Below are 23,044 nucleotides of genomic sequence, written 5' to 3'. Positions count from 1 at the left end.
AGGAAGGAAGGAAGGAAGGAAGGAAGGAAGGAAGGAAGGAAGGAAGAAAGGAAAAGGGAAAGAGGGAAATAGATACAGATATATATAGATACATAAAAAATAATGTATGGATTATATTTTGCTAGATAACCCTAATACGAGTTGTTCATAGATTTATTTTCTAAATTCCAGATGGAAGGGGCTGTTTTATAATTTTGGAATGCTTTGGTTTTAATTGCAATATGGTTATGCTATTTAAATTATTTCAATCACACACACACACACTCTCTCTCTCTCTCTCGCTCTCTCTCTCTCTTAATATTTCTATAACCATCCTATCTTGGGGGAAAGGATGAACTTGTTTTAGCTAGAAAAATGTGTAATTCTTCCTGTTATTAATGTTTCCTATCTGTCCTTGGTGTCTCCTGTGGCTACTGTTTTATGGAAGTTGTTGCTTTGGGGTGTAACCTACTGCCCTGGACTGTTTGCCTACACTGAACTGCTAAATCAGAGAGAAATAAACTTCTATTTTCTTGAGACTGCATTTTAGATCTCTCTTTAGCTTAGCCTTACTGTATCTAACTAACCATAGACAAACTTACCAAGTTTGTAGTTTGAAGAGAGACTGGCTCAGTGACAGCATTACAAAATGGTCAGTTCCAACAAATGCAAATTAAATGTGGCACACATTTGTGAATAATTCATAAAAGAAGTTTTCTGTTATTTTGCCACCCTCTTCTCAACAATTACTTAAAAATTCTAGTAATTAAATTCCACAAACTAATTAATGATCTTGTATCCCGAGATTTATAACACAAGCCAATAAACTTATTAATTTTAAATGAATAAAGATTATAAAACATTTCTTTTATTATGTTTAGGCGGCTGTACCATAGACTGAGTGGACTATAAGGAACAGAAGTATATTTCTTACAGTTCTGGAGCCCAGAAAGTTCAAGATCAGGATGCTAGCAGATTCAGCATCTGGTGAGAGCCCACATCCTGGTTCATAGACAGCCATTTTCTCACTCTGTCCTCACATGGTGGAAAAGGCAAGTGAGTCTTCTGGGATCTCTTTTATAAGGGCACTAATTCCATTTATAAATTCCATTTATGAGGACTCCACCTTCTGAAGGCCCCACCTCCAGATACCACCACACTGGGGATTAAGTTTCAACGTGAATTCTGAAGAGACACAGTCAGTTTACAGCAACACTGTATCAGTTAAACGACTAAATATGTAACACATAAGTAAAGACGAAGCAAGTAATCTTGCTTAAAAATCGTATGTAATACATGAGAAAAAGTAGTTGTGAAGAATATAAGATTTCTCTTCTCCTAATTGGAACCTTCCTTTTAGGTGTAATTAATAGCATTATTGTTTCATTTTACATAAGCAATCATCCTAAATTTCCTCATTGCTTAGGCAAAAACTGAAGAATTGACCACTTTGAAGTTGCATAACATTTAGCAAATAAAACGCTTTTCCTCTTGTTGGGTAGAGTCTTTAACAGGCCAAATTTCAAGCAGTTTGTTCTATGGATATGAAGTAAAATAATTATTTTAAATGTTGTCACATTAGAAAAATATATGATGTGAGTAGTTTATTTAAAAGCAATTAATTTTAAGTAACATTTTTGAAATGAGTGTGAGGTCAAAGTCTTATCCTATTTTATTGGGGATAACGGCTTAGATTTCTTATTCACTATTGTTGGGGAGATAATATATATATTTTATATAGAGAGAGAGTTACTGTATCTATCTATATATAGCAACTCTATATAATTTATAGAGTTATTAGAACTGCAAAGTTTTCCTGGTACCATAATTTATAGTTCACAAGAGTTAAGCAGACTTTGATAGGGTGGTCTATTACCTTAACCGCCATTCTCATAACATTAGGTGATGTAATAATAACGCAATGTCTTGAATACTCTATTGCTACAATAGTAACAATTAAAAACTCAAGCTCACAAATTATTTAGTAGGTAGGGAGGCAGGTATACAGAAAAAAGACAGAAATTGGAGTGAATTTAAGGTTTTTCCTAGTACATGTCCCTCATACATATAAACATTTGAATGTGTTTCGTTGAGAGAATGTGTTTGGCCAAATCTAATGCGCTTCAAACGGTGACATAACTGCAAGCCTATCTTAGCCCAAGGTAAACAAAAATTTACAATATAGTTTAACACACTTGAAGTAAATATAAATTATCATACAGCTTATTAATCTTTAGTTATTTCCTTACAAAGTTTGAGAGACTAAAATCAGTGTAATTATGTATGCTTAAAATACTTTCAGAACACTTAGGACCTCTTAACCCACAAAAATATGCATGTTCCTATTGCTTTATTTCCCTATTTTTTTAAAAAAATCAAATTCTGGCTACATTCATAGAAATTTGTCATATATCCTTCATTCAGCAAGTGTTGCTGCAGAAAAAGTTTAAAGGGCGCTTAATTTTAATATTGTTGTTAACAGCAATATAGAGTCGTATCATATATATATAACTTAATCAAATTCAATTACATAGGCTTAAAGAAAAAGACACAGGAACAGAGGAAAAGCAAACAGAAAGGACTGGAGAGAAATCAAAAGACTGAAACATAGATACAGATGACAGAGACAAAATATAAACAAATGCACACAGGAGAGAACTTTCCATCTTATGTTCTGCTCAGTAGCTCTATGTGCTCCTGAGTGGTTTCTCAGTTTCCCATTGCTCTCACAAAAGGGCATGTCCTCACACTCTTTCTGGGCCTACTGGACAATTATATTGGTCATGTACATGTCTTGGTAAATGTGTATTACTGTATGTATTCTACATATAACAGAAAACTACATTAAATAAATACTGAACTTTATAATAAACTATACTTTGTAATTAATTTTGATTATGTAATTTAAGATTTCACAATTTTGTAATTTAATTTTGAAAACAATATTTTTATCTCACAGGCTTATTTTAGAGCTCCCTCCTACAACAGGACGGAGCCCTTCCCCCACCCACGCTGTTCATTGGACCCAAGCTCCAAACAACAATCTCAAAAATGAATTTTTGGAAATTAGCCAAGTTTTGAACTAGGCATTGCTTTTGTATTATCATAGTTAAATAACAGAGCTCTTAATATTAGGAAATGTGGTAATATGTCATATAGGACAGTACTATCTCTTAACCATTTATTAAAGGGCTAAAATCCTCCTCCTCCACAATACTTCCATCACTCATTTATTCATTTTACCAGATAAAAAATAATTGCTTATTAAGCATTTAACTCAATTTAATCTGCAAACGATCTGTAAATCAGATATTATTTTCCTCAACTTTATAAGAAAATGGGAACAATGAGCCAGATAGCCAAGGGGCAGAAATAGATTCTGAATATAGATCTTTCTGAATTCAAAGTCCATACTATTTTAGGAAGTTGCCTTTAATGCAAAAATCTAGAAAGAACAACATTTAAAAAGAGTGACAGAATATTGTTTTCAAAACTGTATGTTTATTTCTATAGTTGGCATTATACTTACCATTTAAATGTTCTCATTTATGAAGTGGTTTTAAAACTCTTCTGCATGTATTATCTAATAAAATATCCATATACTTCTCTGTTGTTGTTGTTATATTTGTCAGACACCCATCAGTTATGGTTTTGTGCCTGATTGGAAGATCTTTCATTTCAAGAAAATGTGAAATGTTTCCATGGAGATCAGCTTGAGATAGCCCAGTGACGAACTTCTTAGCTATAATTTCACATTGGTTTCTATGGTTTCCAGATAGGGGAAGAAAATGAAGTTGCAGATTTTTTTGTAATGTAAAAGGTTATTGGAAAATAAGAGATACTGCTCAAATTAATGTCATCCCCCTCCAGGAAAGCAGCTGCTGTACTGCAGAACATGAAAGATTTGAAGATACATGTTGGACATCGATGCACTTTTCCATTCTGGTAACAAATGAGGAACTATTAGGGTACTTAATTTCCAAAATTAGCAGAAACTTCTTTTAAAGGGGGTGAATTCATTGTTATAATGCTTTAACAATGGGTACTAACAATTGGCTTGCAATCCCTACTTCACTTTTCCTGCATCACATCGTTAAAGATGGAACACAGTACATCTGCTAAATCAGTTAAGGAATGGGTGAAAACTGACACAGAGATATCTCTTTATTCATTGTTTATAACTGAAACCAGAATTTAGCATTTTTGACGTACTTGTCATTGTTCTTATCTATAAGGTTGTGTTATGAAACAAGAACTAGTAAATACTGGACCTCGTATTCAAATCCTATTTAAAGTAGATGGACATAAGTTAAGACTGATCAAATACATATTATCCCTTTGGCCCTATCCTCCAGCCTGACTCTTACTTACCAATCTTCTCAATAGTTGGCATGTAGCTACAGCATTTATTTATCAACATACCATCACCACCTGGGATTAGATCAGGGTTGTCTTTTCTTAGAAAGTCTGTGAAATTCCTAATGGTGCAGTAGACCAAAAGCCAAGAGTTGTGAATTCTATTTTCACTTTAAATTGAATTCCATGTCATTTAGCCAATCCAGGCTAATCATGGGTATACATCAATTCAACAAGATACATGACCAGCTTACAGACCTTATAGGATTGCTACAATTTCAGATGAGAAAAACATCCAATCCTCTAAGCTATAACAGCACACAGACATGGAAAACTTTAATTATTCATTCTTCACTTATTATTCATGCTTATTTAGAGCCCAGTAGCAAAATAAAGCTATGGCAGCTCAGTTTTTCCAAATAAAGGGAGAATATGTATCAAAATGAAGTTATCCAACTCTGCCGACAGCAAGCAAATGTATTCAATAACTGCCAAGTAATATCTTCCTCATAATGGTAATATATAATAATATAGTTTTCCAAGAAGTGTGTGAGACAATGTAACAATTGTGTTGTGGCTGATAATTTTATAAATGTATCTAAAAGTTAGCTATAAGGCACATGGAGAACAACAAAATGGCTTGCCTCCAATGTTTTACATATGACCAAAATACAATATCCAGTGAGAAAGGTTAGAAACAGTAAAAGATTCAATATCTAAGTTTTATTATAAGAAACGAGAGGTCACAAATTTTAATACCACAATAATCTTAAGTATTTATTTGTATATATACATTCCTTAAAATAACTGTATTCTTAAAAACATGCATGTATATGTATGTGTGTATATTCTCCATACTTATATAAATATATGTATGTGTACATGTCTATATCTATGCATATAGATATACACACATATGCATTCTTTCTCTACACACAAACACACAGAGGCTTATGCATATATAAACACACAAAGGCTTACATATATACACATATATAGGCTTTCACCCGTATATCAAATCAGAAAATATTCAGGGAGAAGGTAAAGAGGAAAGTAACAGCCATTTAAAAATACTCATTACATGCCACATACATTCCCTATCTCTACTTCCTTGTTGATCTACTCTCTTGATAACATTTTTCACTCCCAAGGTTTTCACAACAATCTGTGATTTGTTCCCTATCTTCTCTAGTTCCAGCCTGAATCTTTCCAGAACTTCCAACCTGTATACCTGAAAAAAGACTAACAGTGTAACTTGGAAGTAAAAGAACAGGTTCTAAAGCTTGACTCCTGGTTCCACTGTTTGTAAGTTGTGTGTTTGGGAAAGTTTCATTCACTTTGAACTTAGTAGGGTATACAGGTGTATATGACCCCGTGGGGAGTTTCCTATTACTAGTGGACCAAAGAAGAAAGAATTAAAATCTGGTTCTGCAAAATAGGTGGGCCATAACTCGAAGTGGAGGGCTTCAGCAATATAGTTTATTTCCAAGTTGACAAGGACGAAGACGGGGAATCTTCCTGGTCGGCAGTACTTTAAGTAGAATACACAGTTGCTCATTTTACTTGGAAGGAAAAATTACCAGAGGTACAACTGTACACCAAGTCACGGGGACCAGCTAATGGTATGACAAGCTGATCAGGGAATTAAAAGGAACACTACTGGGAAATTGATGACAGTAAGTTTGGGAATGGATTATGTGAACAGACTTTTATAAATGGGCACAGAGTGGGAAGATAGTCAGGTCCCATATAAATACACATAAAATAATAGTCAGCAGAGTATCATTTTAATAATCAGGTGGAAAAGATGACCCATCTTATGGCTATGACTCTCTTTCTCAGACACCCTATGCCTTCTCAGTGCCTCAGACACAGAGTGATCACGACAGCAGGGATGATTATGTATGGGCTCACAAAATGGACTTGCACCCATCAAGACTAGTCTGGCCACAGACACTGTTGAGTGTACCCAATCTACCAGTGGACAGGCCACCAATGCACCTATATTTAACACCATTCCTCGGACCACTTCAATCATGGAAAGGACAGTGGTTTGCTGTCACTTGAACACTTAACTAACAATGTCGATTTACCTTCTGTCTCTGCATCCTTTCTATGAATACCATCATCCATGAACTTGCTAAATGCCTTATTTAGTACCTTGGTACACAACAAAGCACTGATCCTGACAAAGAAACTTACTTTATAGCAAACGAAATACATTAATGGATTCATGCTATGGAATTCACTGATCTTACTATGTTTCCCACCACCAATAGAATGGTGCAAGAACCTTTCAAAAGTGTTAGTTATGGCAACAGCTGGATAACACTACCTTGCCAGGCTGAAGTAATGTCTTCCATGCTCTAAATGACCAACAAATACGCAGTGCTATTTTCCCAGAGCTGGGAGTTTCGGGCCTGGGAATCAACAAGTAGAGATGAGAGTGGGTCCTATCACAATCACCTCTAGTGATCCACTAGAGAAATATTCATTTCTATAGCTTTGGGTTTTGCTGGTCTAGAGGTCTTAGACTTCTCCTAGGGATCACATAAATGGCTCCATTTAACTGGAAGTTGACAGTGTCACCCTGCCATGGTTTGTAAAGGGATTTCATGTACTTTTTTAGGGACAGGACTAGTGTATTAGTTTTATGAGGGAAAGTTGCATTGTTAGGTAAAAGCATATTTTTGTTTTTGGCTTTATTTGAAATACAAATAAAGTCAGGAAAGATGTGCCCTTATGTCAAATTGACAAGCGGTGGGTTACTGTGGCTTTCTAAGTGTCAATTTAACTAGGCTTCAACTAGTTTTTCCAGAATTCCTTCCCTCTGTGGTTTCAGATTAGGGTCAACCACAAGAGAGATATGTATTATATAGGGATGGTGGACATAAGACAGCAACCATTTTGTACTTGGAAGGCTGGCATAAAACACTGGGCACTGTGAAGTGTGTGTATGCTGTTGCTGATCTTCTGGTTTGTTTTACTGATAAGGTCCAACACCTAGAGCTATTTAACCTTCTACCAATTCTTTAGCTTTTTTGAGTACTGGGTCAGGTGAATGCGCAGTTCCACAATGAAGGGCACCAGCTGCTCCCATAAGTCATCCATGTCATCTTACAGACAGTGACAAACAGGCACAGGTTCTAGTTTATAGCCAGGATTCCAGTGCATCCTTCCCAATTCCAGTTGGTTGTTGCTCTCCCCTACTTCACATCCAGCTTTCCTCCTCTACTAAGAACTTATTCAGTACCAGATGGCAAGGCAACAGCTTTGTAAAAACCGCTCCACTGGTTCTCACCATTGCATCAGTTCTAATTCCCATAATTAATCTGATATTCTATATTACTTATATGGTTCTGCCTCTCTGATTAAACCCTGACTGATAAAATTAGTATGGAGAATTTATTCAAAAACTTTTACAAAATGAGCAAGACAAACAACTAAATAGAGAAATGGAAAAAGAAACAGAAAAGTCACACACACACACACACACACACACACACACACACACACACACAGGCTAACACAGGATGTTGGACCTCATCAGTAATTAGGCCCAGGAAATACAGATTAAAACAAGAGCTACTATGTCACACTCATCAAAGCAGCAAATACTAAAAGGTATGAAAACTCTTAAGAGTGAGTTTGGATGTGGAAAAAAGGAAATTGTATACTTTACTGGTGAGACTGTAAACTATTTAACCACTTTGGGAAATAATCCAGCAATACTGATAAAGCTGAAAATGAGCATTCCCTAAGAACTACCAATTCTATACCTAGGAAGGACCCTAGAGGAACTCTCCCATAGTAAAACTGGGAAGGAACACATAATGACCTTTGTCTCCACAATAACGGTATTAATGTATATTTGACATTGAGATACATTTATCTTGAAGTTAGTCATCCAGGAGGAGGTGGTCTCCAATGTCAACTGTGATAGGTATTCCCCAATGATCCCTACCTTGAGGTAATCATGCCCTTGCATAATCCCCTCCCCTCTTTTAGAGCCTTGATTAGTGTCTCACTTCTAGTGAACAAAATATGGTAGAGGTGATGGAATGTCATTTGCAAGATTAGGTTATAAAAGACCTTGGCTTCTGTATCTTTTACTCTGTTACACTGTGAGATACCCTAGGGAGAAAACTACACAAAAGGAACTGATGTGTCCAGCCAACATTCAGTGAGGTCCTAAGGCCAGTACGCAGCTGTATGTGTTTGGATATAGATCCTGTCCTGGTTATACCTTGAAATGATTATTGCCCTGACACTTAGATTACAGAAGTGAGAGATCCTGAGCCAGAGATATCCAGCTAAGTCACACTGAGTTTCCTAACCCACAGGAACTATGAGATAATAAATGTTTATTGTTTTAAGCCACTGAGTTTTAGGGTAATTTATAAAATAGCAATAGATAACCAATATACTCTCCAATAATCATTGCAAACCCACAGTGGTAAACAAATTCATTATTTGTAGACTAATATTCATTAATTCAACCAATAATTACTGAAGGTCTAATCTATCAAGCCCTGTTATAGGGATAAAGTCATGAAAAACCCAGTTTCCAAACTATGCTTTTATGGAGCTTTGCACACAGACAATAAACAAAATATATCTTATGTCAGATGATGATAATTGCTATGGAGAAAAATAAAGCAAGGAGGCAGGACAGACAAAGCCCAAACTAAGGAGGGCCTGCAATTTTAAAAAGGGTAGTCAGAGTCCTCCTCTGAAAATATGACATCTGAACAAAACCCTGAAAAGTATGATGAAATGAGTCATACAAGATCTGGAGGAAGTACATTCCAAGGAGAGAAAAGAGCAAACAGAAATGTCCTGATGCAGGAGTAAAACTGATCAGTGCAGCATCTAGGGGGCCTGTATACCTTTCTAAGGACTTTGGCTTTAACTCTGGAGTGAAATGCAGAGTCATTGGGTTTTGAAAAGAGGAGTGATATCACTAACGTTTTAAAATGATCATTTTAGGGGCGTCTGGTGGCTCAGTCAGTTAAGCATCTGCCTTCAGCTCAGGTCATGATCCCAGTGTCCTGGGATTGAGTCCCACATCAGGCTCTCTGCTCAGCGGGGAACCTGCTTCTCCTTCTCCCTCTGCCATTCTCCCAGCTTGTGCACTCTGGCTCTCTCTGTCAAATAAATAAATAAAATTTAAAAAAATAAAATAAAATGATCATTCTGGCTTCTGTGTTAAAAAAAGTTGTGTGTGGTGGGGTAGAGGATGTGGGACATCATGTGTTGAAGCAAGGAGACTGGTGAGAAAGTTTTTATAATAACCTGGGTAAGAGTATGGTGATACAGCTCATGATGGGAAAGATTAAGGATGTGAAAAATAGTCAGATGATGAATATTTTTTTATCATGAATATGTTTTAAGGAAAGATTCAACAGAATTTGCCAAACAAATTTATAAGGTACATATGTGTGTATACCTACTAAGGGATACCTACTGTAAATCATTAAGCCAGAAAAATACATGCATTATTAATTCTACTTTCAAATATTTATTATTCATAATCTCCTATAACCTATACCCACTGCTACTGTTTTGCTTCCAGGCGCTATAATGAGTATTTTCAACAACTTTTTAAAGGTTTCAAATGTATTTTATTTCTTCAATTATGCTATATTTTAATGAGCAGCAGAGTGCTTAAATGACAAGTTTATTTTGAAACAATTTTGTATTACAGTAACTTTGATGGTTACTCATCATTCCACTCTTTTGGGGTGACTCTGCCGACAGGAGATAGATTCCATTTTACTCCAATCTGTGTGGCTATAAACACCCATGCAACTACACAGAAAGCGGTCCCACTGGCTAGTACAGTGTTACCGTATTTGTTATGGAAATCTTGTGAATGATTTTCGTGGCTCTGTCTTGACCTAATTTGTTGAATGCTTCGAATCTTGAACCTATTTAGTGCATTTCTGGTCAAGGGAAACATGATGAAGTTGTGACGGGACTGCTGTTGATTGGAGCAGTCGGCCTATTTCCTTGGGAAGAAACCTGGAAAAACAATAGATAGGCGATGACATCTGTCTACATTCAGTTCCTCCTTCTGAATGCTTCACTCACAGCGCTCCTGAGTGTGACCGGTCATGTAGCTTTGCTACCATGCTGCCTGGATTTGAGTCTCAGCTCCGCTACCGATTAGCTATATGAACTCTGGCAGTTACTTAACCTCTCTTTGCCTTAGTCTTTTCAATGGCAAACTGAGACAATAAATGCCCAGCTCCAACACATGCTGTGTGTGTAACAGCACTCCAGCGGGTCTTAAGGGTTCACTTGCTTAAAGTTAGCACACTCCTTACTTGCTGACCTAAGGTCCTTTATCTGTAACAGAACTGATTTACTTTCTTTGAGATTTGTAGACCACCGGCCTTGGGGAGTGAAGGACTAGAACTTTCCCAGGCCACAGAAGCCAGCAAGTTTGTTCAAAACTGCCTCGGCTTTCTGATTAGTCCAGTAGTTCTTCAGCAAAATGTTTTCCATTTTTAGTCACACAGATGACTTTACTGGCCTCCCTTTGTGCATCTATAGACCCTGCCTTCCTTTTCAAAGAGAAGGGAACACTCCAGCACATCGTGAAACAAGAACCAGACCCTCCTGCACAACCCCCCTCTCACTGAGATAACTGTTGTAGTTGGCATCATTGAATCTGCATGAATCAAGAAATGAAGGCTGCTGCAACCCCTTTACTGATTGACCACCCCAAACCTCTTTAAAAACCCCTGGGCCAGGCGGAAACCTCAGAGCTGGCTTTTGGACAAGAGCCCACCTTCTCCTCAGGTTCCCAGCTTCCTGAATAAAGTTCAAATTTTTTTCCAATCAAAACTAGTCTCTTGAGAGATGATCTTTCAGGTGATGGGCAGCTGCACCTGGGTTTGGTAACATGAGGATTACATGTGATAATCCGTAACAACAACAGAAGTAAGCACACAGTAAGTGCTATCTTTTCTATTCTTCACAAACAGCCAATGGCTTGCTCCCTAGACTCTAATCAGCATGACTGACAAAATGACAATTCACAACATGTCCCACAAGTCCAATGACCTGTGACTACTAAAAACTCAGGATTCAGTCAGAATTATAAGGCATTCACAGAGTATGTCATACTTCCTCCTGCTGCTCCTTTTCCCCCTCTCTTTTAACCCCTTTCCTCACCTCCCCCCTTCTCCTTCTTTACCTATTCCTGCCTTGCACCTTTCTACAGGTAAAATTCTATTTGTCTTATAAATCCAGTCTAAAGGCCACCACTTCTGTAAAATCTCCACATCTCCCTAGTCAAGTTGGATAAAGCCCCTCTTCTCTGGGCTACTACACTTCTTATAACCCTTGTTTCATAGCTTTTAACACGATGTATTGGCTCTATCATTTTTTAAAATAGACGTTTTTTTTTTAGAACAGTTTAAGGTTCACTGCGAAAGTTAGTGGAAAATACAGAGTCCCCATATACGTGCTGACACAACATATGCATAGCTTCCCCCTCCTCTAACAGGCTAATAAATTTGTTACATTTGTTACAATTAATGAACCTATATAACAGCCCTTTATCAGATATGTCTTTTGCAAATATTTTCTCCCAGTCCATGGCTTGTCTTGTCATTTTCTTGAGAGATTATATTCTCCACAAATCGACTACAAGGTCTTTAAGAGCCAGGGATGTAACCTTGCATACACAATAGTTGACACAAAAGCACAGAAAGAACTGTTTTTTTAAACCAATCTGAAACATAAATGAATACTGGTAACCCTAAAGAAGTTAAAACGAACACTGAGGAGAAATTAAAAAATCAAATGTACCTGTCATAACAGCCCTAATAATTTTTTTTAAACAGACAGTTATATTGAACAAGAGATCTGGAAGCAGAAACACACAGAGTTCTGTCAATTTCTCTTCTTTGTGCAAGCTGTCAAACAGTGTTCAGTCTCTAGCAATGACATATGTTAACTGCGGTCCAAATGCAGGCAACATGGATACAAAAATGCCTGAGGTCAGTACTTGTAAACTTATAACTGTTCACTGAAATTTGCCAACTCAAACGACTTTATTCCCAACTTAGAAAACAAGACCCTAAGGTTCTCTTTTATTTCCTACCAGATGGTAAAGTGGTACTCTTCATGATTGTGATGAAGGGGACAAAAACAGAACCAAATGCTTTTCTTCTGAGGTTCCAAATATTCAGGGTTTTTTTTTGTTTTGTTTTGTTTTGTTTTTTCCCCTGTTAGTCATGAATCTCTCCACTAAAATGCACTAAGGTTTTAATTTGACTGAATTCAGAAAGTAGGCTGAAGGTGAAAAGGGTCGGGGTAGGACAGGTGCAGCCTTAATACCAAATACCAATACCAAAACACTTGTGGCACCTAGTATGGCACAGAACCAGAGAATAATTGTGGTAACAGGGATTTCTTGTGGGTCATCGATGCATGCCTGTTACTTTGTGACAAGCGGACTTCATTATTCCTATCCTCAAGATGTTACGTTGAAACTTAGATACTTTCTCTCTAGTGACACTGATCACATTGCTTTGTAGTTTGGTTCATCCTTTGGTTATTCCTGTATCTGTGAAGACTTTTTCTTCCACCCAGCCTAAATTTTCTTGTGCCAGTAAGTATCCATTATTCAGAATTTTCTTTTAGGAACTCCTGTAGTTTGTAGTTGGCATTTTGTCCCATAATAAACAAAACACAGCTTTCATTCCTTTTTTGTTTTTCCTTGTCAGCATCAGCTACATCTGTCTCAGTTGCTTTCATATCTACATTATATCTATTTCTGTTTATAAAACACAAGAGCTGGGAATCCATGGATTAGAGAAATTTTCCATACTGTTAAAGTCCATATAACTTACTTTTAAAATAAATTTCATATTATTGAGAAACCTAAGCCTATTACCTGAAGAACTGAAGCAACAGGGTCTAATATCCATATGAAAGCATAAAAAATTCAATAATATAATGCTGGTAAGAAAATATTTCTCAAAGTAGATGCTTTTGATGAAAACAGACCACAAAGAGATGGAAGAAGACAGATTTCTCTAGGTAATAAGAACAAAGTAGAGGTTCTCTCATGCCTGTGGCAATATAAGAAAAGAAATATGTTCTGAATAAATATAAATAGTTAAAGAGAGTGAAGTATCCTGTGAGGATGAAAAGGAAAAATTGATTGTGTCATCTACTTTATACAGCAATGTTGAAACTCAGTTTAGGAAAATAACTAATATTAGACTTCACTCTAAGTGCAATAAGGAGATATATATATATATATATATATATATATATATATATATAATATTATATAATATTTAAATATAAATATATTTAAATAAAAATATATTATATATATATATGAAACTTCACAGATAACAAAAATAATTTCAAATCACTAAAGGCCATAAAAAGAAATAACACAGTAATATACTAATATAGTAAGGAAGCTAATATTTAATGAATATATGCCTGTTTGCCAGACATTGTCCCAGAATTTTGCACATTTGCAAAAACAGTGTACAATGATGATTATTTATCTCCATTCTGTACATAAGAATAAATGACAGGCCAAGATGTGAATTCAAGTCCCCTGATTATAAATCTAGTACATTTTTCAACTACCATTTTTCTATCATTTTTCAAAGTATATTCAATTCTGAGTATTGGAAATAAAAAAATCCAAAAACCCAATATAGTTACCAGAGGTGGTTTACTATAATTTTTTACTAAGTGACTACTGGTGTGTGAGGGTCTGGGCTGGGTGCCAGTGGTTTCATACCTACTCTCGAGAAGCTTATGGTAGAGTGAGGGAATGAACAGAGCCACTGTTACAAGGGAGGAGACAGGCTAGAGATGAACAAAGGGTATCCGTGGTCCACAGGAGGAGTTTCATTTCAACCTGGAGTTCTAGAAATGGTTATAGAGGAAATGACACCTGGGCTAGATCTTGAAGGATGATTAAGATATAAAAAACAAACCTGGGAGTGCAGACAGTAGACGAAGTAGCAAAAGTGAAAGCACAGACGGCTGAGAGAGCATGCAGGCAGGGCAACTGGTGAGCTCAGTAACACTAGGTAATAAGTGAAGAAGTGAATGCCCACAGATGAGCCTGGACGGATGAGGAAAGAAGAGCAGCGCAGTGAGGACTTTATATGCCTGGCTATGGAATTTAGACTCAATTCAAAAGACCAGTGTTTCTCACTAATGAGGAAAGAGCACTCAAACTCACAGCCTTTTTCTGTGAGTTGACAATGAGAATTCTTAGTTTTGTGTGTTTACTTTCACAATTTAAAGAAATATAACAATATGAGACCTGGATGATGTAGTTTATCAATTACTGCTGCCTGTGTTTGTCTTGTTCTGCGTTTTTTGCTTGTACTATTGATCCTGAACTAATAGGAAAAGAATGGAGGCAGTTTTCATGTTTAAGTAATGTGTTCATGCCAGGGACAAAATGAAGAATTAGACAAATCGAGTCATGCCACAGCTCACTATATGGAATAGACATCTGAAAATAAAAGGACTATGGCTATGGCAAGCACTGTTGCAGATTCTGGACAATACTAATGGTCATATTGAATTAATATTATAATTTTTAATTTTCTTTGTTGTATATTCAATTCATTTTAATTTGAAACTGTTCTGGTTTCATAGTTGTATCTTAAATTTGGTTTTATGTTTACACATGTATACATGATTTTAAAATAAAGCAGTTCAAGGTGGACAAATGATATGAAGGAATTTGTTTCCCTTTTAAAAAGATTCCATATGTAATCCAAGTTTGAGAAACATTCTTACAGAGGAGATACCACTGATGGAATGGGGAAAAATCTGGGGGAAACGCACTTTACAAAGATAATTGTTAGGTGGAAAATGGGTAGGAAGATGGCAAAAGTTGCAGAAAAGGTAGGAGGTTATTTCAATATTAAGTGTTTATTTCAATGGTTCAAGAAAATGATGATGAGGATCTGAATTAAGTTCTGATAAAACAGACGGAAAGGAACTAGAATTGAGAAATATTAGGAAAAGAAAATCACTCTGATGTGGAAAATAAGGTACTCTAAGTAAACTGAATAAGTCCATTCACTTAGCCTCTGGCTTACCATTTTGAACCAAAATTCTGTCTATTTCCGTTAAAAATTAGCAGACATTGACACTGTAGCTTGTAGCTGATTCCAGGGAATTAAGAGTGCGGGTGATCTAGGTACAGAATGCGGCAAGGTCAAAGCAGACATAATTGGGGTGCTCTAGGAATAGAAAGGTCTAGATACCTGAATAAGAAGGAGGGAGGGATCCTAAAACGATTTACTGTGTGGCTGTAAGGGAAAAAATCAACTTCATCCAGTCTAAGTACAGCATAACACAGATCAATAAATGCCCTGCTTAGCTTTGATATAAGGTTTTCTATCTAACTTTAGGGAGAAAATTAGAAAATGTATTCTATTTCGCAAATGTGCCTAAATATTAGCAGTAAGTATCACACAGAGAGATGATGCTCAAGAAAGGATTAAGTGAATACCAAGGTTTCCCAACCTGGACTCTATTGACATTTTGGTCGAAGTAATTCTTTCTTGGGGGGCGAGACTCTGTTCATTGCAGTGTGTTTAGCAGCACCCCTGCCCCTGTATAATACACACCAGTAAGAACTACCTTCCTCTCCTCAGTTGTGACATCAAAAATATATCTCCAGACATTGTCAAATGTCACTTGGTGAGTAAAATCACCCCTGGTTAAAAACCACTGTTGTATACAAAGCAAAGTGTCTCCTGTCACTTCTCCCATAATCCTCTAAATGGCGTTGCTCTATTCAATACAGAGGCTTAAATTCTAAGAAAATACATTCTCCCATTCCCTGCCATGGACTGCATAAAGACTGCCTATCAACATTTTTCCCTGAACTAATCTCAATTTAAAAAATGTTGTGCAGTACACAACTTAGATGAATCAATCTATCTGGGTATCTACTTGCTCGTCTATAAAACAAAACAAAACAAAACAAAAAACAAAACTGAGACTAATTTGGCTTTTCCCAAACCTGCCTGATGCTAAGAGTCATCTGGAATATTTGTTACAAAATGTAGACTCCTAGACTCCATGTCAAACCTACTGTAACAGAGCATTCAGGGGGTAGCCTGAGAATCTGTATCTTTTTAAAAAGTTCTCAGAAGAGCCTTGTCACCAGACAAGTTTATGGAACAGTGAATCAGATAATCTCTAAGGTCCTATCCAGCCCTAACACTCTAGACTTTTCCAAAGAGAAAAACATTTTAGGAAGGCCATTTATTCTTTTAGGCCACTGGAAGAGTACAGTAGTAACTGAATTCACCACCATGGTAATTTAAACAGCAGCACCTGAGTGACCTGAGTTATAGGAGCCCCCCTGGGAATAAGTTAGTCAAGAGAAACATTTGGCAGCATTTAAAAACATTAGAAGTATTAGTAATACTGGTGGTTTGCTGTATAATGAATGATACACTTTCAAAGCTGAGGCTCTTTGACTACATTGCTCAATTGTAACACCTTTATTTCCACCTGCTTTTATTTCTACTCTTCTTTTTACAGCTTCAGAATATTGACACACAGTAAGAAACAATAAAAAAAGGCAATCTTCTTGAAATGAAAATGCACATAACCTGCAGTGTCTTCTGTTCATTTATGTATTTCTCAGAAGACTACGCTGCTCAAGGAAGGATTAAGTGTACACAGTGCAAAGTGTCTCCCATCATGATTACTTAAGGCTTCAGCCTTTTTGTAACAGGAAATATGGGAAACCTGCAAGCAGCAATGCTGCTGGTGGAAATGCTGAACAATGGCTCTATTTCATATGTAATGGCATCATCTCCTGAGTCACTGAATTGATGGATGGTACAGCCATTTGCTTAAGGCTGTGGTTTATGCCACTTTATTAAGTCTAAAAAGTTACATAAATGGATGTTACCTGAAAAAATTAAAAGGCATATTATGGTAATGAATTGTTAGGTGAGGAGGGAGAAGTAACAGAGTGGACAGCTTGTGAGCTGATGTCCTCAAATGGCAAATGTTGCCTGAAAAGTGAAGGGATATAAGGTATGCGCTCTCCCTCACATTCTTCCCACAGTCAAAGTCTAAATAAACTGTGCAGCAGATCATAGGAACAGGAACTAAATGAGAAGAAAACAGAAGGGAGACAAACCATGAGAGACTCCTGACTCTGGGAAACAAACTGAGGGTTGCGGAAAGGGATGCGGGTGGGGCGATGGGGTAACTGGGTGATGGGCATTAAGGAAGGCACATGATGTGATGAGCACTGGGTGTTATACACAACTAATGAATCACTGAACATTACATCAAAAACTAATGATGTATTATATGTTAACTAAATGAATTTAAATAAAAAATAAAATGGGGGGAAAAGTCTAAATAACCAGACCATCTGTACCCTATACAGAATGCTAAAAGTATTCAATAAAGTCTATCCAGAGAACAGTCACAGTGTTCATTCAGGCAATTCCTTTTATGGACTTGATCACATTCATGTGATTGACTCATTAACTACTCATTATGTTTTCTTTAGTCTTAGTGCTTTCAACTATACTCATTTTCCCCCTTTCTGACAGCTATGTTTAAGAGAACAAAATTATAAGAGAGGTTGAGGGCTTTTCTGCATGGCACACTGCAAGTCAGTGGCATGATTGTGCAAAATAATTCTTATTTCATTTTCCATTAAACTTTCATAAGCCCATCGAATTTCCTCAAGGTGGATGTCCATGTTAGTTTTACATTTTGATCCATTTCAAACACTGGAAACAGGTGACCTTGTTATTTTAGGCAACATATTAAGTGCTGAAGGGCTGCTGTGGTTACTCTCAAAAGATTTTATATTAACTGCATTCCATAGCTCACAGATTGTTGTATAGTCAGGTCCTGCTAAAAGAGACTATTTCAGTGGACCAGCAAGTCAAAATATCTGGATAAATGCACAGCATTTCTCCAACCTAATCTTGGAAAAGAAGAAGATCATGGTTATAATAAATTCTAGAAACTTTGAAAATTTTATCCAGAAAATGATACATGGAGTCACTGAAAGACATCAGGGGTGTGAATTAGATGGTCAAAAGATTTGTAGCTTAGACACTACTCTGGTACAAGTATGGGGAAAAGTTTGCAGGAGAATGCTGCAAATGCTCCAGTGAATAATGATAAGAACTTGGACAGCTCACCCAATTAAGGTCTCAAAATATGTCAGTCTCTTATTTCTGTAGTCATCATATTTTTGTATCCAATCCTCAGCTTTGCAGATCCAGAACAAAATTCTTTGGTACAGGCACCTAAGGATGACAGCCTCTGAGGATCTACCTCATGCCACTGGAGATCTCAGAACTATAAACTGAGAATGTGGGAATTAATTTTTTAATTTCAAAGGAAAAATATACCATTCCAGTGAATGGAATACATCACTTATCTCTTAGATTTACTAATTTCAATCATAAAGTGACCTTACCATCAACATTCACCAAAAGATGTGCCTATTTTACTAGTTCCATTTGATGTTAGAAAGTGTTATTTTTAAAAAGGGCTTTGAAGTCAGCTAAGTTTGGGCAATATGCAGATAACAAAGTTAAATTCTTCTTTATTGAAGCATTTTCCAAACCTCTACTGTGCTAATGTACATGACTATTCTCTCACAGGGATGGTACTTTCCAAACTTAGCTGAACATGCCATGTTTTTTTCCTTCTGGAGCATATCTCTGTATTAGTGCTTTCCAGAACACACTTCAGGGAACACCAAAGAATGTCTCTGTGTTCTCAATGCTGTTACATTATTGTACTCATTTCCAACAGTTTAATAATTCCAGGAGGCATTTCACAAACAAAACCACTTCCTTGTGGGGACTTTTAACATACCACTGAAGAAGCACAAAGTGCATGGTAAGCCCAGGGTCTCTTAAAAACACTCATAGTAACAATTAACTACAGCCTTTAGTATGTGATTCTAACTTCTGCAGCTTTAATATTTGTGTAGATGTTTCCCTCCTCTCCACATCTACCTTTATTCATTAAATGCTCTAGGAACAGAAAGACCACATGATGCTTCACTGGCCATTAGAGTTGCATCAATTATCCCTCATTGCATTGGGGCACCTGGGTGGCTCAGTCATTAAGCGTCTGCCTTTGGCTCAGGGCTTGATCCTGGCGTTCTGAGATCAAGCCCCACATCAGGCTCCTCTGCTATGAGCCTGCTTCTTCCTCTCCCACTCCCCCTGCTTGTGTTCCCTCTCTCACTGGCTGTCTCTCTCTCTCTCTCTGTCAAATAAATAAATAAAATCTTAAAAAAAAATAATCCCTCATTGCATAATCTGAAATTTTCATTTAAATCTTGAAATGAAAATGTACAAGCCAACCCTGCAGTTAATCTAATTATGTGATTGATAATGCAAAAGTAACAATTAAAATGTTTAACTTTTAGATGTCAAAGACATTTTAAATTTGAAAGACACATTGAATGTTTCCATTTTTCATGAAAATAGTTTTTAATTTCTAACCTGAAATTAGGCCAGTAAGGGTCTACTCCAGAAGTTAATTTGGATCAAATCCAAAATTCAGATTGGAATATCCTTTCTTCCTTGTTTCTAAAATCTCCAGATTTTTTATTTATGACTTGAACTATCTCTGCCCTCCTAAATTCTGTTCAAAATATATCTGTAAATAAAACCTTTACGAGTAAGGCTTTTATTCTTGCCATCACCTGGGCAACTTACAGAGCATTTGCGGAGAAATTCCATTTGATGAGAAGAGCACTTCATGGACCCAAGTACTAACTATGATCACTTTCCCAAGTTGTTTTTCCAGGCCAGTTCTCTCGTTCAGTATGCTTTTTTTCCTTTTCACTTTCATAAAATTTTGAAAACTTTTTAAAAAACTTTTAACAAGATGTTGGCATTTTACCTTTTTTGTTCTTCCACTTAGGATCCATTATTTGGAAGTGAGAAAGACTTTGGCCAGAGGGCTGACTCTGGTAAACTGATATTTTTTTTTTCCTTGTAAATGCCTCAGAAGAAACAGTGAGAAAGGACGCACTTTGCCAAACCTTGAGGCAGGGATCCTGTTTTAGTGAACTGCTATTTCATTTTAGCTTTCTTTTTTAAGTTCCTGAGGGAAGGACACTAAAGAAGAGGTTACACATCTAAACACATGCAACAGAAATTCAGAACACAGATTCTTGTTTTGAAATCCTAAGACTTTCAATTAGAATTCTTGTTTCAAAGAAGTTACTCTCAGTTTCTCTTTTGTTAATCTAATGTAGTCTAAAATGTCACAGATAAAAATGGCATTCTAAACCAAATTAGCATAATTAACCATCTGAATATTTGTTAATTGGAAAAGTAAGATTTCTATGCAATAGGCCATAATTTTGATTACATGTATAATTTATAGAGCTTACACTCACTGCTGATGATGGAACTATGGGTTTCTTTATATGATGTATTTTATCACATTTATCAAATCCAAATCATAAGATTTAAATGACATAAATACCACTTTAAATTGATTTAATATCTGTAGTAATTGTTTGGTTACTAGACATTCATGAGTTGATATTATAAACATATGTTGAGGAGGAACATGGATAAAAATAGGAGGGTGGGGAGGAAACAGTAAATACATAACTCTAGCTACTCCTTTCCTAGATTCATATTCTATTTGAAGGAGAGGTGGAGAACCAAACTCATGTATGTATTTTTCTAATGCAAGCTAGTTTTGAAAAAGGCACAAAGATCTAAGTATAGAAATAGGTGAAGGACTTACATCCTTTGCCCTTCTTAGAATCAGGACATTGACTGAGAATGGAAGATAGATAGCTTCATAAGAGCAATAGGATACTGTTAAAAGAAGAAGGTGGAATGCATACTGAATGAGGGGGAAAAAAGTCCACAATACTGGAAGAAAAATTTGATCCAATCAAAGGTCCATCAGGGGTAGGGGTGAAAACAGAGATTCATTCACTTAAAGGACAGGGACCAGTGGATTATATTCTCTCCAGTTTCCTCTATCTCTAACATTTTGTTTCTATATTAAAAGCTTCAAATAAATGTACTGCACAGGCCCAGAGAAGTCAGTGTTAGGAGGAATTACAATTCTGTGAGAATGGGCACATATATACTCTTCTTTCTATTTATTTCTAGAACTGAAAGTTGCTCTTTCGAGTTTTTTTTGCATAATAAAAAGATCCTCTAGAAACCCTAAATAATACTGAGGTTATTTTATTGCTTAAATATGATTCAACTGAGCTTCTCATATTTGACTACAGCCTGCTAAACACTGGAGTTACAAAAATGGATAAGAATCACCCACTCTTTCAGGAATGCTTGGTTATAAGAAGAGACAGATAATCATAAGGTTTCAATATGAAAAGTATTATAACAGATATGATCAGGATACTATGTCATCAAAAATAAGAGGTACCTTTCCCACCCAAAGAGCTCATGAAGAGCCTGCTGAATTAACGGTAGATAAGCTAAATTCTTAAATAGGCTCAACCAGATGAAAAGAATGGGGTTGGAGAGATTTATTAAGGGCTTTTCTCCAATTACCAATGCTAAAATTTAGTCTTCAAATATTTCTCCTCTAAAGGTGGCCTTCAAGTCCAAACATATATAAATCAAGAGAGTCTCCTTTAATGTCAAATTCAAAACAACAGCACATGTAACAGTGGCACATAAACATCACATTGAAATAAATCTTCTGGCTTTTTGCCAATTCTATAATACATTTTCATCTTGATTGAACATCATATCGTAATCACCATAAAAATTTGCTTTTAACGTTACTACAAAATAATAGGAGATAAGCCTGAAAGACTTAAAAATAAATGTAGGCGATTCATAAAACTGAATAGACACAAAATAATCAGAGTTAAGACAGTCATAATCTAATTGTGTTCAGAATTAATAATATCCAAGGTAGAGCCATTTCTTGCATTTTCTTCTGAGTTCATGATGTTGCAGGATGACCTATAACTTTATAATTTACACTAAAGACACATAGAGAATAGCTAAGAAAATTTTGGAATTAATATTGGGAAATAAACAGTAGCCGTGCTTCATAAAGGATTAAATTTAAGATAGATTATGAAGGTATTTCCTTAAGTATGCCTACAACCAATGTCACATGTTATCTAAGAGAGCCTACAAATGATAATTGTCAAAGTCCATAAATACTGATAAAACATATACCCACCAGCTAGATAATTCTGGGAATCCCTACATACAATATTCATTTATTTGACTGCAAAGAATATCCCCATAACATCAATGACAACACTTTAAGCCAAAAACACAGTTTATACTGTGTGAACTGTACACAATGTGAGAATGTATGGAAGGATACTGTCCTATGGAAAAAGGGATCCAGGGAGGCTGGGAAGATGATGGAGTAAGAGGACCCCCAAGCTCACCTTATCCCACGGATACAACTAGATAAACTCACATCAGTGTAAATAACCCACCTGAAGACTGGCAGAACAAACTCCATAACTAAAGGTAGAGAAGACACCACAACTAAAAGGGTAGGAAGGGGTGGAGATGCTGTGGGGAGCAATAAGGACCTTGGCAGTTGACAGGAAGGAGGGAGCCACTGGTGTGAAAAGGGCAAGAAATAGACTATCATACCAGGGAGCTGGCAAGGAAGAGAGGAATCCCCAAAACATTTGGCTTTAAAAGCGAGA

General features: G+C 36.4%; 1 protein-coding gene across 1 annotated transcript in view; it reads right to left on the bottom strand.

The window, feature by feature from the left end:
* Positions 1-9,998: 9,998 nt before the first annotated feature.
* Positions 9,999-23,044, bottom strand: part of COX7B2 (cytochrome c oxidase subunit 7B2) — a 105,446-nt gene continuing 92,400 nt past the window's right edge. Inside the window, exon 2 of the mRNA XM_045815886.2 lies at positions 9,999-10,359. Within this exon, the coding sequence (XP_045671842.1) occupies positions 10,055-10,297 (243 nt within the window). The 5' untranslated portion in view covers positions 10,298-10,359 and the 3' untranslated portion in view covers positions 9,999-10,054. The remainder of the gene's footprint in view (positions 10,360-23,044) is intronic.

Source organism: Ursus americanus, chromosome 8 (assembly GCF_024610735.1).
Source record: "Ursus americanus isolate L20-20 chromosome 8, mUrsAme1.1.p, whole genome shotgun sequence".
NCBI classification, from domain to species: domain Eukaryota; kingdom Metazoa; phylum Chordata; class Mammalia; order Carnivora; family Ursidae; genus Ursus; species Ursus americanus.
Note: the sequence above shows the minus strand (reverse complement) of the source record. Positions and strands in the feature narration are given on the sequence as shown.